Source organism: Rhinolophus ferrumequinum, chromosome 5 (genome assembly GCF_004115265.2).
Source record: "Rhinolophus ferrumequinum isolate MPI-CBG mRhiFer1 chromosome 5, mRhiFer1_v1.p, whole genome shotgun sequence".
Classification (NCBI taxonomy): Eukaryota; Metazoa; Chordata; class Mammalia; order Chiroptera; family Rhinolophidae; genus Rhinolophus; species Rhinolophus ferrumequinum.
In genome coordinates this window covers 30,396,146-30,411,312 of record NC_046288.1, presented here as the reverse complement: position 1 = coordinate 30,411,312, position 15,167 = coordinate 30,396,146, and the positions used below count along the sequence as shown (strand labels likewise).

General features: G+C 37.8%; 1 protein-coding gene across 8 annotated transcripts in view; it reads left to right on the top strand.

Annotated features, from left to right (window-relative positions):
* Nucleotides 1–3,326: 3,326 nt before the first annotated feature.
* The window catches only part of ANKRD17 (ankyrin repeat domain 17), a 151,398-nt gene continuing 139,557 nt past the window's right edge, over nucleotides 3,327–15,167 (top strand). For 4 of the 8 annotated variants that reach the window (XM_033105360.1, XM_033105358.1, XM_033105355.1 and 1 more), the window contains exon 1: nucleotides 3,327–3,865. In XM_033105360.1, coding sequence (XP_032961251.1) covers nucleotides 3,458–3,865 — 408 coding nt within the window. In that variant the 5' untranslated portion in view covers nucleotides 3,327–3,457. The remainder of the gene's footprint in view (nucleotides 3,866–15,167) is intronic. The other 4 variants (XM_033105352.1, XM_033105351.1, XM_033105359.1 and 1 more) reach the window with 3 other exon arrangements.

The window sequence follows — 15,167 nt, the reverse complement described above, 5'->3', positions numbered from 1 at the left end:
CCATGGCAACATCTTATGTAGGCATCGGGGAGGTGTAAAGCATTTATGCCCTATTTTCTGCTTATGCAAGTTTGGGGTTGAACACTTGCCTTACTGTTTTAACACATGAACAATATTTGAACCAGGCTCATCATTTTATTAGTAACAAAATTCCATCAAAAATTTAGTCGTATGATCTATTTGCTTCCAAAAACTACTCCCAAACTTCTTTCTTACGTATTTGTCAAACATAAATTACTTCTTTCCTTCCTTGCCCTCATGTCTGTTTCTCTAAAACTTCATCCCAACCACCTTGAAGCCATGTTAAAATAATGGCCTTGGAAGGGAAGGCCAAAACCTTTATCTGATCTTCATATCTTCATTCTAGGACTAAATCTTAAAGGAACTATATACTCTAGGCCTCTTCCAGTTTCATTTTTTTACCATTCAAAGTCTTGAAAAAGTCAGCTTTTCTACTCCTTCCAAATATTCTTATGCACTTTCATTTCTGCAATCATTTCCAGAGCTTATCTCTTTAGTAAAATCTTTCTAAAAGTAAAATTTAAAATTCCACATATACTATTAATTTTTTGAACTATTTCCTGAGAGCTACAGTCTCAATAGATAGGTGATACTAGTTTTAATTATCTTGGGTAAGTTTTACCAATTATTTTGCTACTGCAAAACATGGGTCTCCTTCTTCCAGCCTCTGATATCAGTTTCTCCAATATCTGCTGTATCATCACTAAGCCAATACATTATTTTAGGTTACTGTCTTAGCAGTACCCAACTTCTGGTACCAATTTCTGGATTAGTTATGGTCATTCTAGCTCCTGTAACATAAATTCTCAAATTTAAATTATCTCCCCTACAAGAAGTCCAAAATGAAGTGTTTCTAACTTGGAGGGGACTGTCTTCCAAGTAGTGCTTTAGCCTCTCATGATCCTTCTCTCTTCTTGCTCTGGCATCTCCAATACATAGTTTTCAAGGTTACTATACTCACTCACTTCAAGCAGATGGAAAAAGACTAAGGGAAATTGGGAGGACTTCATTAAGCCTGGCAATGAGTACATCAAGCCCATTCATATTTCATCGAGTAAAAGTGAATCAAATGGCCACAACTAACTGCAAAGTAAATTGGGAAATTTAGTCTAGCTGTATGTACAGGAAGAATAAATCAAGTTTCATGAATGGCTGGTGAAGTCTCTGTCACAAGTTCCTAAAAAGAGAAAACAAAGCTAGATAAAAATAACAGAAAGTCACTCCATTCTAATAGGTTTGATCTTAACCTATTATAAAAGAGTAAGAATTCATCTTCTTCTAAATAATGGGATTATTTTAAAGATTTTGGTAGTGTAATAGGTTTAGAAGTCAGACTGCAGAGGGTTAATGAGTGAAATTCAGACAACAAAGACATTAAATATAGATTACTCTTTAAAGCTTGATTGTGAAGGCAATAGAGTGGAACCAGAAATGTGGAAGATTAAAGACAGAAAAGATAATAAATGGCAGAGAAAGAGGAGAATGGAACTAAGGTACAGATGAATAATTCATCTTGTTTAAGAGCGAAGAGCGTCTCATTCCTCTGATACTGGAGAAAAGGAAAGAGCCGGAAGTATCTAAGTTTCTAGCACTTGGAAAATTGAAGGAGTTTATGTCTAATACCATTAATTTTCTTGTGACGTTTGAAGGAGTCACATAACGAAATGTGGCTGGAATTTAAAGACTGCAAAAAGTATTCTGGTGGGAAGGAAGACACGAGTGCTGAAGGATATATAAAGTATAAGAGGGAGGAATACAGCTGAGGTTATAGAACCTAAATCTGTAGTGGTAAGATACACAGTGTAGTGTACATTCTCCATAGGAACTCAGCAACCATTGTAGGAGGAACAGGCAGATGGTTAGTACTTTGTTGTGTAAATTTACTATGGCACTTATTACAGTGTAAAGCTTCTGGAGGGAGAGACTTTTGATTTCCTAAACTATGCACACAGTAGGCACATGATAAATTTTTGCTTGAATAAACTGATTCAGTCATTGCCAATTCTGACAACAGTACTCTGCAGAATACTGGCAACTACCCACATTTCACATGGTATGCCAATGCTAAAAAGAAAAAAAATGCTAAAAAATTTCAGGCACACGCAGCTAAACTTAGCACTTCTAAAATGGCAACTATGTCAGCTGAGACATACTTTTTATTTTGTGCCAGTACATCTGCCTTTGATGTTGGCTTTATTTTCCTTATGCCACTGTGCTCATATTGGACCAGAAAAGGACAATTCTGAATTTAACACCTTACGGTATTATTTCAAAAGTCCTGTAAGTTCTTTAGACACCTACAATGAACTCATCACTCCGCATCACAATATTCTTTCAAAGAGGTACATAGACCAGGTTGGTTATTTATGATGCTCATTTCACAGATAAAAGCTGTGCTGGTGAAGAGCGGAAGAACTAAACCAGGGTCATTCAGTGAATCGTCTGCAAAATCTGGCACAGATCCTGTTTCCTTCTTCCCTGTGGAAACTTTAGAATTGTAGTGATCAGACATCACCTAATCGAACTCCTTCATGATACACAAGTGTAAACAAGTTCAAGAAGTCTACGCCGCAAGACTTAAACTAGGCAGAGGGGCTTTCCCTTACACCAGGCCATCTCTCAAGATCCAAAGCCCTAACTCACGATTTGGCAGTGGAAAAAAAAAATGTCCAGGAATAAAACTACGTACAACAGTGCAGAATGAGGCCCCACATCCCGGCTCTCGCAGCCCCGGCCTCCAGCTACCAAAGTGTCTGGACCGCGCTTCCGCACTGGCTTCCCACCCGGTGAAGGGCCGCTTCTCTCCAGCCTCCCCGCCCGCCTGTCCCACGCACCGCAGCACCGCCCGCCCGCGGGGGCCCAGGACTAGCCTTCGAAACCTCACTTTCGTCTTTCAGTCACCCGCGCGCCACCGCTACGGCGACGGCTGATGGCGTCATCGGCACTTCCGTCTGCGGCTGCGTTCTAGTCATAAGCGAGGAAGGAAGAAGGGAGAGCTGAAGACTGTGAGTGGGAGAAATAGCGAGGAAAGAGAAGAAATCGCGGCGCTCGTGGGCGCTACAGCAGTAACTGCGGCCCTCGTCTGTCCCCTCCGAACCGCTATCGGAAGTCGCCCCAGGCACACTTCCCTCGCCTCTTCGTAGTCTTCCCTCCTCTGGGTCTCGCGACACCCCGGTCTTCCTCTACGTCTCACCCCCCTCTTTGCTCCCTCACGCTCCCTCCCTTTCCCTCCCATCGCCAGGCTCCCCGCCCTTAGTATCGCGAGACGAGGTGAGAGCTGGTGGAGCGGCGGCGGCGGCGGCGGCAGTAGAGGTGACCGAGGCGGTGGCGGCGGAGGCGGCACCGAGCGCTGTGTTGGCCCCGGTGCGGCCGAAGTCGCGGTAGAGCGTAGCCCCCACGCCCCTCCCCCGTCCGCGCCCCCCCTCTTTCCCTGGGGATGGAGAAGGCGACGGTTCCGGTGGCGGCGGCGGCGGCTGAGGGAGAAGGGAGCCCCCCGGCGGCGGCGGCTGTGGCGGGCCCCCCCGCGGCGGCGGCGGCGGCGGCGGCGGAGGTCGGCAGCAGCGTTGGAAGCGGCAGCGGGTCTCGTTCGGCCTCGTCTCCTCGTGGAATGGTGCGAGTCTGCGACCTGCTCCTGAAGAAGAAGCCGCCGCCGCAGCAGCAACACCACAAGGCCAAGCGTAACCGGACTTGCCGACCCCCCAGCAGCAGCGAAAGCAGCAGCGACAGCGACAACAGCGGCGGCGGTGGAGGCGGCGGCGGCGGAGGAGGCGGCGGTGGCGGCACCAGCAGCAACAACAGCGAGGAAGAAGAGGACGACGACGACGAGGAAGAGGAGGTTTCTGAGGCAAGGGCCTGCTTTAAAGGAAGGAGGGAGGCAGGAGCTGTAAAGGGTCGGGGCCGAAGGTGGGAGGGCACTTGCGGTGGGACAGACTCCTGTGGGTTGATCTATCTTAGGGGCCAGGCTTCCACAGCCCTCTTTCTTTCCCCGGCCGAAATCGTGAGGTGTGGGACTGTGGGGGAGGGTAGCTGACACGTGGGGGTGGGAGGACTCCAGAGTCCACAGAGTTGGTGAACAACACGTTACCCAGGGCTGGAGGGAATTGGTTCGATTCCCTACTCGCACACCCGGTGGGTCCGCCTGGGGCCAGTAGGGTCGTCTTATTTGTGGGACGGGGCGGGACCAAAGCGGGAGGGGTAAGATAATAGGTAGATGAGTCTCTTGGGGAACAACTAGGAAGTTCGTGAAATTCTCCCAATCGTGAGGTTCGGGGAGCAATTTTGAGGGGAGGTAAGGTTGTAATGGACTTAGAGCTAAATACTTGTGTATGTGAGAGACACGTGAGAAGCTGTACTTTTCCATACTGTTGTGCTGCAGGTTTTTTTCATAACTATATTGTGGAGTAACCTTCACTTCCTCCGTCTTTCAAGGATTTTGAATGAACTGATCTTATATCCACATACATTTATATAAAACTCCGTGGATGAAGAATATATTTGATCCTTACATGTACATTCACATACATCTTTAAATGCTGCCTTAGTGAGGAAGAATTATGTTAGGCCCTGTTTTCCAGATGATACGGGGCAGCTGAAGCGTCTACTTGGAGCCAGGCTTGGTTACGTTGAGTTGGAATAGGAAGGCCTCTTGGTTTGTCCTAGTGATCTGGTTTCATAACTGTTTATAATTTTTCCTGGGTCCACAGACAGGCGGCGTTGCAGGACCTTGTTCTTCAAAGAAGGCCATAGAACCCAAAAGCTCAGTAAAACATACCATGTTCACAACAAACTAAGAGTTAGCCTTGCTAGTTATCATCTTTTTTGTAATGCTCTCGTCCACTCTGAAATGGAAGCTAGAAAATTTTGATCTGAAGGAAGAAATTGTAACTTAAGGCAGCAGAAGGAAAACAGCTTTAAGGCTGATTATACTTTTAATTATAAGAGAGAAAACAATTATCTAGAAGTACCACTTGCCATTTTTTCTCTTCCACAAACAGAGCTTAACTTGATGCAATTCTGGTTTTTTGAAAATTGCATTATTGAATCTTGGGTTCTGTTCAAATAGATAAATGCCTTTTAAAGAGTTTGAAACTTGTCTATTAGTAGAAGACTAGATTTTTATCTCAGACTGGATGAAGGTAGAGATGTAATAGTTCAAGCACATGTACCAAAAAGATGGACACTCCTTGCTGTTCCATTAACCTATTGAACTCTGTGGATAGGTTCGTATTGATAGATTTTGTATTGACCTAGTTGGACATTTCAGGGTAATGTGTTGCTCAGGCTGCATTTGAAACAATGAAGAGAAGGATGTGATCCTTATTTCCAATAAAATTTGTTATGGTAGTTAGAATCACTCAGTTGTATGGTTCTTCACAGAGATGAGAAACATTTTGTAGATAATTTAGACCAACACTTTTATGTTAAACATGAGGAAAACAAGGCTTAGAGGAAATTGGTTGTGATGAGTAGGAGCAAAAGTAGAAATCAAAGTTTTCTAATGTACACTTTTTATGACAATTTATTTCCTTGTATTCCCCTTCTGACCTCTTTCAAAAAATAGGCAGTGAATCGCAAGGTAACACAGTCACACAGGTGTGGGCAAAATACCAATATTTTATTAAGATTTTAAGTTCTCTGACAAAATAATGAAGCCCTAGTTTGGAACTCAACTTCAGTGCAATATTTGCTGGAATATTATGCTGTAATAAACTTCACATACCTAGGTAGTTTTTGTCCATTGGATGTTGGCCTGATAAGGAAAGCTTCTAGTAATTTCTTATATCATGTAGAATACCCTTAAGTCGGAAGGTGTGTTAATTTGGGGGGTCAGGTTTGTTTTCCTTGAAAAACAGGAGTGGTGTATGTTTAATACACTCGGGTTGTGTTTGTTTTTAATATACTTTATTTTGTCTTCTACACAGTGGTGTAAACAGTGGGTTTGTCATTTGTTAAGACGAGTCAAAACAAATACGTGTAAGAAAGTATAAGCATTAAAAATAAATCTGTACAGGTACATTGATGAGGGATGAGCAGATAGAAAGGAGTACTGTAGTATGTCTCTACACATGCCTCCATCCTTGACCAAAATAAAGAAATAAATAAACCTTATGGTCATTGTACATTATAAGCTAAATGGATGAGTTGTGCAATGTTTTTCACTTCATAACCATTTTATTGACATGTGAGCAGAAGTTTACATTTTTAGAGCTGGGGAATCTTGTGGCTAATACTTATTGTTTTTAAGTCATTTTTCTAATTCATTATGTTATTGGCTACACAGTGAAATATGTGGATAACATGATCCTTGAAAATATCCTTTCTTCCAATAAAAATCATCAAGAGGTTAAAAAGGAATACGAAAGGTTATGGTTTTGAGGTACTTAACCTGAAAAAGTGGTGGATAATTTAACAACAGTATATACATTTGCCATGAAGAAACTCTAGCTGGATATTCTCTACATCTGCTGAAAGAGGAAAAGTTGGAAGGAAAGGAGATTCAATTTAAACAAGAGCTTTGTTTGTTGAAGAACAAGAATCTACTTATTATTAAATGCTAGAGTAAGTTTTTGAGAATTGGATTTTCTCTTCAGTATTTCAGAATAGAATAATCATGTTTTAGATAATTTGTGTAAATTTGGATATGCCTGGAAACAAAAGGAAAGAACAAGAGTTCTCTCCTTCCCTCACCACCGCCCCCCACCACCAATTGGACATAAAACCTTAGATCAAAAATGGACAAATGTATGATTATCTTGTCTTTTGGTGGGGGACCAATTCCTAACAGCTTTTATGTTAGGAAATTCATTTCTCTTTTCCATATTGCTGTGATCCACTTCTTTTCACATTAGTGGACTAAATTAAATGGCTTACTCGCATCTTACAAAGAAAAATGTTGAAATTGCAAGAGTTCATAGTCCATTTCAGAAATAACATTACATTTTATAGAATGCATTTTTAAATGTAATTGAATTGTATCTGTGTTTGCTAAAGCAGAATTCAAAGGGAAAAAACTTGTTATTAAGATCAGACTCATGTTCAAAAGTAACATTTTTGTGTACTAGAAATGTAAATGTGGTAGGAGTTAATCAGAATTCCACCTATTTTTATAGGTAACTAAAGGCTTTAAATTTAAGAGACAAACCTAGTGAAGAGATTTAGATGAGGGAAGCCAGCAAATAAATTAGTACTGACTCACTTTTGAAAGGATTTGGGAGAATGTTTATTGACATGAAAGACGTAGGGCTGAGAATGAGGGAGAAAGGAAAATTATTTCAGAAGTAAATTGTTTCCTCTAGTTCACTTCCAAATCTTTTATTGTTTTGTTTTTTAATGGAAAAATGCCATCTAAGTTCCTCTGTTGTAATGGTATAATCCCAGATTAGCCCAGAGAAGCTTACTTCTTTCCCATTTTCATTTCTTAATTGGTGAAACAGTATTTGTATGTTAGATGTTAAACTCTGAAGCAATAGTTCTGTCATAATTATCTTGTCTCCTATTCTGCCTAAGCACAGTACGTGATAAACATTTTTCAGTGAATAACTAGTACCTAGGGAGCATCCAGAATTCATTTAGGAAACCAAGAGAAGGAATAGTTTGTTCCTTTTTGGATCCAGGGCTGCTGAATAGCTGAAGTTTGGATTTCAACATCTTTCAATTGCTTAATTCTCTTAGTGATGGTGATCTTCCATAGGTGCTAGAGGGAAAGCCAGTTAAATAAATAGACATTGATTATTGAAAGTCTTGATAAGTACTTTAAGCCTTCTAGATTTGCCTTTTAAAGACTTAATAAAAACTATTACTTATTCAGTGCCTACGTGTGTATCAAGTGCATGGACTAGCTTGTATTCAAATCTTTGATCCATTATCACTCACTAGCTTTGTGATCTTGGGCAAGTTACTTAACCTCTCTCCACCTCAGTTTTCTCATATGTAAGTGGTGATAATAGATTCTGCCTTACAGCATGATTATGAGAATTATATGAGTTAATACAGTTTTCATGTATTCTAATTTTATTTTCACCATAATCCTATGATATAATTGTCATCATATTTGTTTCATTCAGTAAATATTTGGAGTTTGAAAATGCTTGGCATTTTGCTGTACTGGGTAAGCAATGGTGAGCAAAACTGTTTTGAGACATACTGATTTGAAAATGCACCAATGATTAAAGGTTTGGGGAGGTATGAGAGTGCAATTAAATGATTAAATGTATACCTGAATAATTTCAGAAGTATACAAATGTTGGGAGAGGATATTATTTATTTTAGAGGCAAAGATACTGGCTTAGAAGGGTTTTAGATTACTTCATTAGTGTCACATACCTAGTAAGTAGCATAATGGGGCTTAACCTGTCTGTTGGATTCAAAGCCTGCTCATTCATTCACTCATTCACTTACTCATTCACATGCTGTTTTATGTTGTATGATGTTAATTGCAGCATCTCTGATGTTGGCATTTCAGATGATGTTAAAACAAATTAGATAGTATAGAGGAAGATACTTTTGGCAGTGGGGCCACGAGTTGATGGCAAGTTGGCTATCCGAAGCTTTTCTTACCTTTTTTTGGTCAGAAAAACTCATTGAAAATAAGAAATACAGAGAAGTACAGATAAATATATCCATATTCCCATCATCTAGAATTAAGAATTGTTAACAAAGTGAAACTTTATAGTGAAAACTACCCTCTCTAGAGGCAGTCTATTGTTTTCTCCCTGCCTCTGAAGATTTTTATACTTTTCAAGGTTTTATTCCTTTGTTAAGCTAAAAATAATTTCTTTTTAAATAGGAGTTAGCTTGGGATCTTAATAGGTTGTGAATACCATGAAATTAAACACAAAATTTTATTGCAGGTGTTTATAAGTTTTTTTCCTTTCTCCCTTCCCCCATAGTATGTGTGCAAAGCTTCCATTAGAGGTCTGTGACACCCCTTCCCTACCTCCCATGATGTTATTTTGAAACATTTTCACTGCTTTGGTGGTGGGGAATCAGGCCTGGCATTTATCTGGATAGTTTGGAATTGGGAAACTGCTTCTAACTGAGGTAATGTGGTAACAAAGAAGGCCTATGTGTTGTGAAGTAGTAGGGGTCCAAGATTTAGCTGTTCTTTCTGGTCCTATACCTACCCTGTCTACTCTTAAATTCTCATATTTTGCCTTTTAATTGGTGAGGCAGTTTTCATCTAGTCTACTATGGACTGTCAGATCTGGAGACAGAAACCTTATCTTATACAGCTTCGTATCTCCTACTGCACAGTACCATCTGTGTTCTTTTAAGTTTTACCTCTGCTAGGTTTTCATGAAGTTAGATCTCTGAAGTAAAAGTAGTTCATAAATATTTCTTCTTTAGGCATTTACTCTGGAAGTATTTGGGACCTTAAGTCTTTAAGGTATCAGAATTTGGTTGCAACTATTTATGGTGGACCCCTGTCAAATGTTTTTAATTGGACTCTTAATTATTCAATTTAATCTTCGATAAAACTCACCAGCCTAATTGGAGTTAGTATTGTAAAAGTTTTGAATAATCATCAAAGCAGCAGATTTTGGCTCTCAGAAATTCACTAGACTATATTCTAGACTGCTTCTACTAGCATCCGGTTGGTTGACAAGGAGGTTGTTGTTTTTTCGTTTGTTTTTTTTAAGCCCTTGAGGCAGTGTATTTGCATTTATAACAGTAATTTATCCTGCATTTTTATAAAAATAATTTAGTGGGTTAGGTAATTGGGATGTAATGAGCTTACTTATAATTTTTCCATACTTGACCATAGGTGAAAAGGAATTTTCACTTCATAAAATGGTATATGAAGTAGTGCCTGCTAGTACCATTTATGTTTTTGTTAGGACCAATAGGGGGCACCAATATCCTTGGCAGCCTATGCCAAATCTGACTAACTTCTTTCATCTTTTACGTTTTGGAAACAAGTCATTAGGGAATTGAAGGTGATGGGTAAGTATGAATACCCTTTTCGTCCCTGGAACTTTTCATTTGTGGTAGAGTTATGCTTATCCACTTGTTACCCAGAAGCAAAATGCTCTTCCTGACTTAGGGTGTTTAACTTCTTAACCTTATTTTTGTCTTTAGAAACTATTGTTATCCAGTCATGAGGGGAAGTGGAATTGTGGAGCAGTATAGATATTATTTGTCCTGATTTATAATTTGGGATTTTAATTATTGAAAAGCAATATGTTGGATTTTATTTTCCCCCAAAATGCTATGAAACTCGAAATTAATATTAATTATTGAAAGCAAAACTTAGGTTGCCTCCTGTCATCCTACAGAACCCATAAACATTACCTGGTCTGTTACAGAATTGACGTTTTAAATTTACTTTTGGATGACACTGGAGACCAAAGGGGCAGGTAAAAAAAAAAAAAAAAAAAGTAAGATTATAGTACTTTAGAAATCCCTTTTGGAGCCAATATTATTTAGTGTCTTTATAAAACAGTTTTAATACCGTATATGCTGAAATCTCTCCAAGTGTGCAGATAGACGATGGTGAACTGTGCTAATGGGAGTGGACAACAAATTGTTAGATTGGAAAATGTTAAATAGGTTTTTTGAGTCAGGGGAAAAAATGTGCTTTTGAGGGTAAATGGTCTGACATAAAGCATGCTTTTTCAGAAAGAAGTTCAGCATAATGTTAAACAAGATTAAAGTATTGGAGATAACCAAAATCATAATTCTTATTTAAATAATGCTATGATACAGCTATACAAAAATAGTTATGTATATTTCTGCCTCTGTACTATGAAAATGATCACTAACACTAGGAACGCTCTAGAGAGGGATAGTTTAAAAATGATTGGCAGGTTAGGGATGGAAACTGTGATCAAGGAGGACTGCAGCTTATACTTAATTATATTCTTATTACTTTGTAATTAATGTTCAAATTAACCAGTTACGCAAACTAAATTATAATATGGAGAAAAACATGAGGAATATTGATGTTATTTCAATTTTGAAAATAAGTAAACTCATTTGTCATTTCCTGAGATTATTTGAAATTAAAGACTAGACATGACAAATTTATGAAACTAGTCTATAGCTATGCATCTTTATTTTAGTAGGGCAGACCCACCCCCCTACCTTCCCCGAACTACCATTTGGCTTCATTTAATCTTTTACTTTTTTTATACCCCCACCCCCCAAAAGAGAAAGGAACAAAAGGGAGAAAAGTAAAGTGAAGAAATAAAAACCTGTTCTAAAATTAATTCTTGGTCTATGTTTGTCCTCCTGTATTGGCTTTTAATTAAAGAACCTTTGATTGAGAAATATTTCAGAGAGGTCTATGGAAAAATTAGTTTCATCAGTTTTGAATTTGGAATAAATAACATGGAGTTCTATTTTCCTTTCCCTGTTTCCTATCACCCTACATATGAAATCTGAGAAGAAAAGGAAGTCTGCCTTTTTGGTTACACTTGGTCTATTTTCAGTTCAGTGTTTGACTCCATCATTATCTCTTTCCTTTTCTATGCTGTGGTTCCCTCTTATTTTTTATATGAAGTTAATAACAAGAATAGTCCTGTTGCAAAGCCTCTGTGTAGCTCTTATTAGTGCGGGATGCAGTATAGGAGCTAATTCTTTTACTTGGCAAACATTTATTGAGTATCTCCTATATGTGGCTGTTTTCAGTACATGATAATCTCAGTCATTTCCCTCTCAGTGAATATGAAGAAGTTAAGTTAGCCGTATTTAAAATCATAGTTGTATGTGTTGAGTTAAATGATTTTATACAAGCGGTAGTTAGTAAAATGTTGAACTTACAAACGTGAAAATTTAGCACAGTGATGGAATTCTGTTTTTTATGATTTTTAGAAGATAAGTGTCACTATTAGTATACTTTTCTAACTAAATTTATTTAAGAAGCACTATTGAAACGTAGGAAAATCACTTAGGGATTAGGAGGGAGGGATTTGAAGAAACTGAGAATAGTATTCCTAGCTTTATAAAATTTAAATCTTGTTGAGATGGAATTAATAATAATTTAGAACTATGAAGATGATTTTAATCCTGTATGATTACTTTATTTGGGAGTCTATGTTAGTTTTTAGTGTAACTGTGTGCCTTTAGAATTGGTCTCATTATAGGGATTGTTTTGTTTCTGGTTTTGAATACTGGTAAGGTAGACTGCGTCTTTTATGAGTGTCTTTTGGAATACTCACTTATTTTTGGTATTTTTTTTTTAAGATGAGGTCTGTATGTGATATTTTTCTACAGTGTCCTTGACAACTAAATTACACCAAAGAATCATCCATTCTAATTTTACTCTGAAGATTTTGTAGTGAGACTAGATAGAGGTAACTACTAGCTATATTTATATCCTTGTGGTTGCTGCAGGTAGAGATGTGTTAATATTTGAGAAATTGAGTTACAGGACAGTAGTAGGGTGCAGTGTTAAGTATCAAATTAAATTTTAAATATAGTGTTTATAATTAAATATTACCAATTTAACATACATATTTGTAGAAACATACATATTTGTGGAAATTGTGCGAAATCAAAAGGTCTAAAGAATGCAAAACTCACCTGATTATCCTAGTCTCCAGAATTAATCATTATTATTTGAAATTGTCTGTTCATTCTTTTCTCTTGGTGTATGTTCATCAAATTATCTTTCACACAGAGCAGAGTTGTAACTTAGAAATTTTGTCTGCTAAAAGTTTCGTTGATGAGCATTCTTAAAATATATCAATTGAAGAAATGAATTTTCAGATGATTGTATATTTATTTGACTGTAAAAACAAATGAATGCATCCATGCTTCTAAATAAAAGTCTTCTCATACATAAAGGTTTTTATCCCAATTTTAGAGTAAACGCTGCTAACAGATTGGTGTATATCAAATGTTCTGGTTTGTTTCTTGGTGGGAATGAGTGAGTGAGTGTCTGTGAGTGTGTGTGTCTGAGAGAGTGCATTAGGATTTATTTACCTCATTGTTCTCATTTTTTTATGAATGTTCCATAGTATGAAGATGCATCATTTACTTGATCTTTTATTTTGGTAGAGAGTTAGGCTGTTTTCAGTACGTTGCTATTGAACATATAATACTGAAGTGAACATCTTTTACAGTATTTTGAGTATAAATATTTATTTGGGGTGAATTCCTCCTGGAAATGGAATTGCTGGGCCAGAAGTTACCCACTTGTTAAATTTGGTTAAGACTTCCAAGTTGTACTTGCCGTCAACAGAATGCTATTGGGTATGGTCACTCTTAGTTTCTAAAATCTTTTAAGCAAAAGATTGTGTTATTGTTTTCATTTTTCTGATTACTATTAAATAAATTTTCATGTCTATTTTTCATTTGGATTTCTTTTGAAAATTTACTGTTTTATCCTTTACTTATTCTACCAGAGTTGTCTTTTTCTTAGTGATTTGTTGGTATTGTTTATATTTATGGATATTAATCCTTTTATAGTGTTATTTGTTACACAGATTCTCGGTTTACGGTATTTTCACAATGTAGAAAAATGTTTTATTTTTGTATAGTAAAATGAATTATTCTTCTATGACTTTTTCAACCCAGTATTTTTTTTTAAAGTTCTTAGAAATATGTTTTCCAAAGATACATGGGTATCTTTTTGGATGTAGTAATTTAATTGTTGTGAAAATTTCTTATTTACGCTTTTCAGTAGCATTTGACTTTGTTGATCACTTCCTGCCTCTTAAAAAGTGCTGCTCTTTGCTTATGTAATACCACCATCTCCTGTTTCGTTAATACCTAGTTTCTTTTTGTTGGTCTTGTTTCCTCCTACTCCTCTCACTATACATCCTTTGATTTATTTAGTACATCACTTGCTCAGTCCTGGACCCTTTTCTGTCTTGTAGCTAGTCTCACTTCCTAGGTAATTTTATGTAGTTCTGTGTCTTTATGTATGCATACACTAGCAGCACTCAAGTGTGTCTTCAGTTTAAACCTTTCTTCTTGAGTACCAGGCTGAACCTCTGGCCACGCAATATTTGTACAGTCCTTTCTTCCAACATAATCCTCCTCCTCAAGAAAATCAATCCAAAGCCCTCTCCAGTTACTCATGTAGCTCAAAGTGAGGGATATCTACATAATACTTTCCCTCTTAATTCAGTCCAGTAATCTGTAAAATAATAAACAACGCATCTGTCTTTTGCCCAACCCATTGTACAGTGGTGAATAGGATAATCATAATAAAAGCTTCATTGGAGAAGGGAAGAATAAGAAGTAGACAGCAGTCATTGGTCCATACTAATAATGAGATCTTTCTGGGTAGAAACTCTGCACCTGCAACTATGAATATGTAAATTCCTTGGTTAAACTGATTTTGCTCAAGAGGGGAATGCCCTTTTGAACATTGTGTGTACCCTTGGCTTTGTTCTTAGGTGATTCTTGTTTGCTGTCTTCTTTTGCCACATCTGAAGTATTATAGTAAGTGTTTGAGAATATGGCATCCTTAAGAATTGCACATTTGTAGCTTCCTACCAGTTGGTATAGATTTAGGGACTGCAGGGTTGTTTAAGTTCAATCACAGGTTTTTATAGGCTGGTAATGTAGTTTGGTGGTAAAACTCTTTCTAAAGCTTGTGGATTTCTATTGTCTGTACTATGTGACATTAACTACAGCAGAAGATCTCTTTTAGTCATAATTTTTGAAAATTTACTTATTCTCTTACTGGTCTCCGTGCTAGGCCTGTTTCACCCTGTTTCACCTGGCTATCTTGGAGGCATCTGAAATAATAGCTTTGGAAGATGTATCAGTTAGGGTTTATAAGTAGGAGCAGAGTTAAATAGATTAATATATAATAGCAAGTTAGATATATTAAGAGATTTATTATAAGGAATTGGCTTACACAGTTCTTGGGGGATAACTAAGAAAGTCCAAAATTTTGTAAAAGGAAGAGCTCTGGCGGGATGGAACCCATGGGCGTATGCTGAAGCTGTTCTCCATAGATAGTCGGGAAAGGAAGATCCAATGAAGGGAGAGCAGTTGTAGACTCATCTGGTGTTTGGAATCTCATTTGCCAGGGAGAACCCATTCTCTTAAAAGCTCACTGGACAGGTCAGGCTCACTAAGAATGATTACCCTAGGTTAAAGTCAACTGATCAGGGACTTTAATTACATCTGTAAAATCCCCCCCACAGCAGCACCTAGATTGGTGTTTGAATAACCGAGAGAAGGTATTT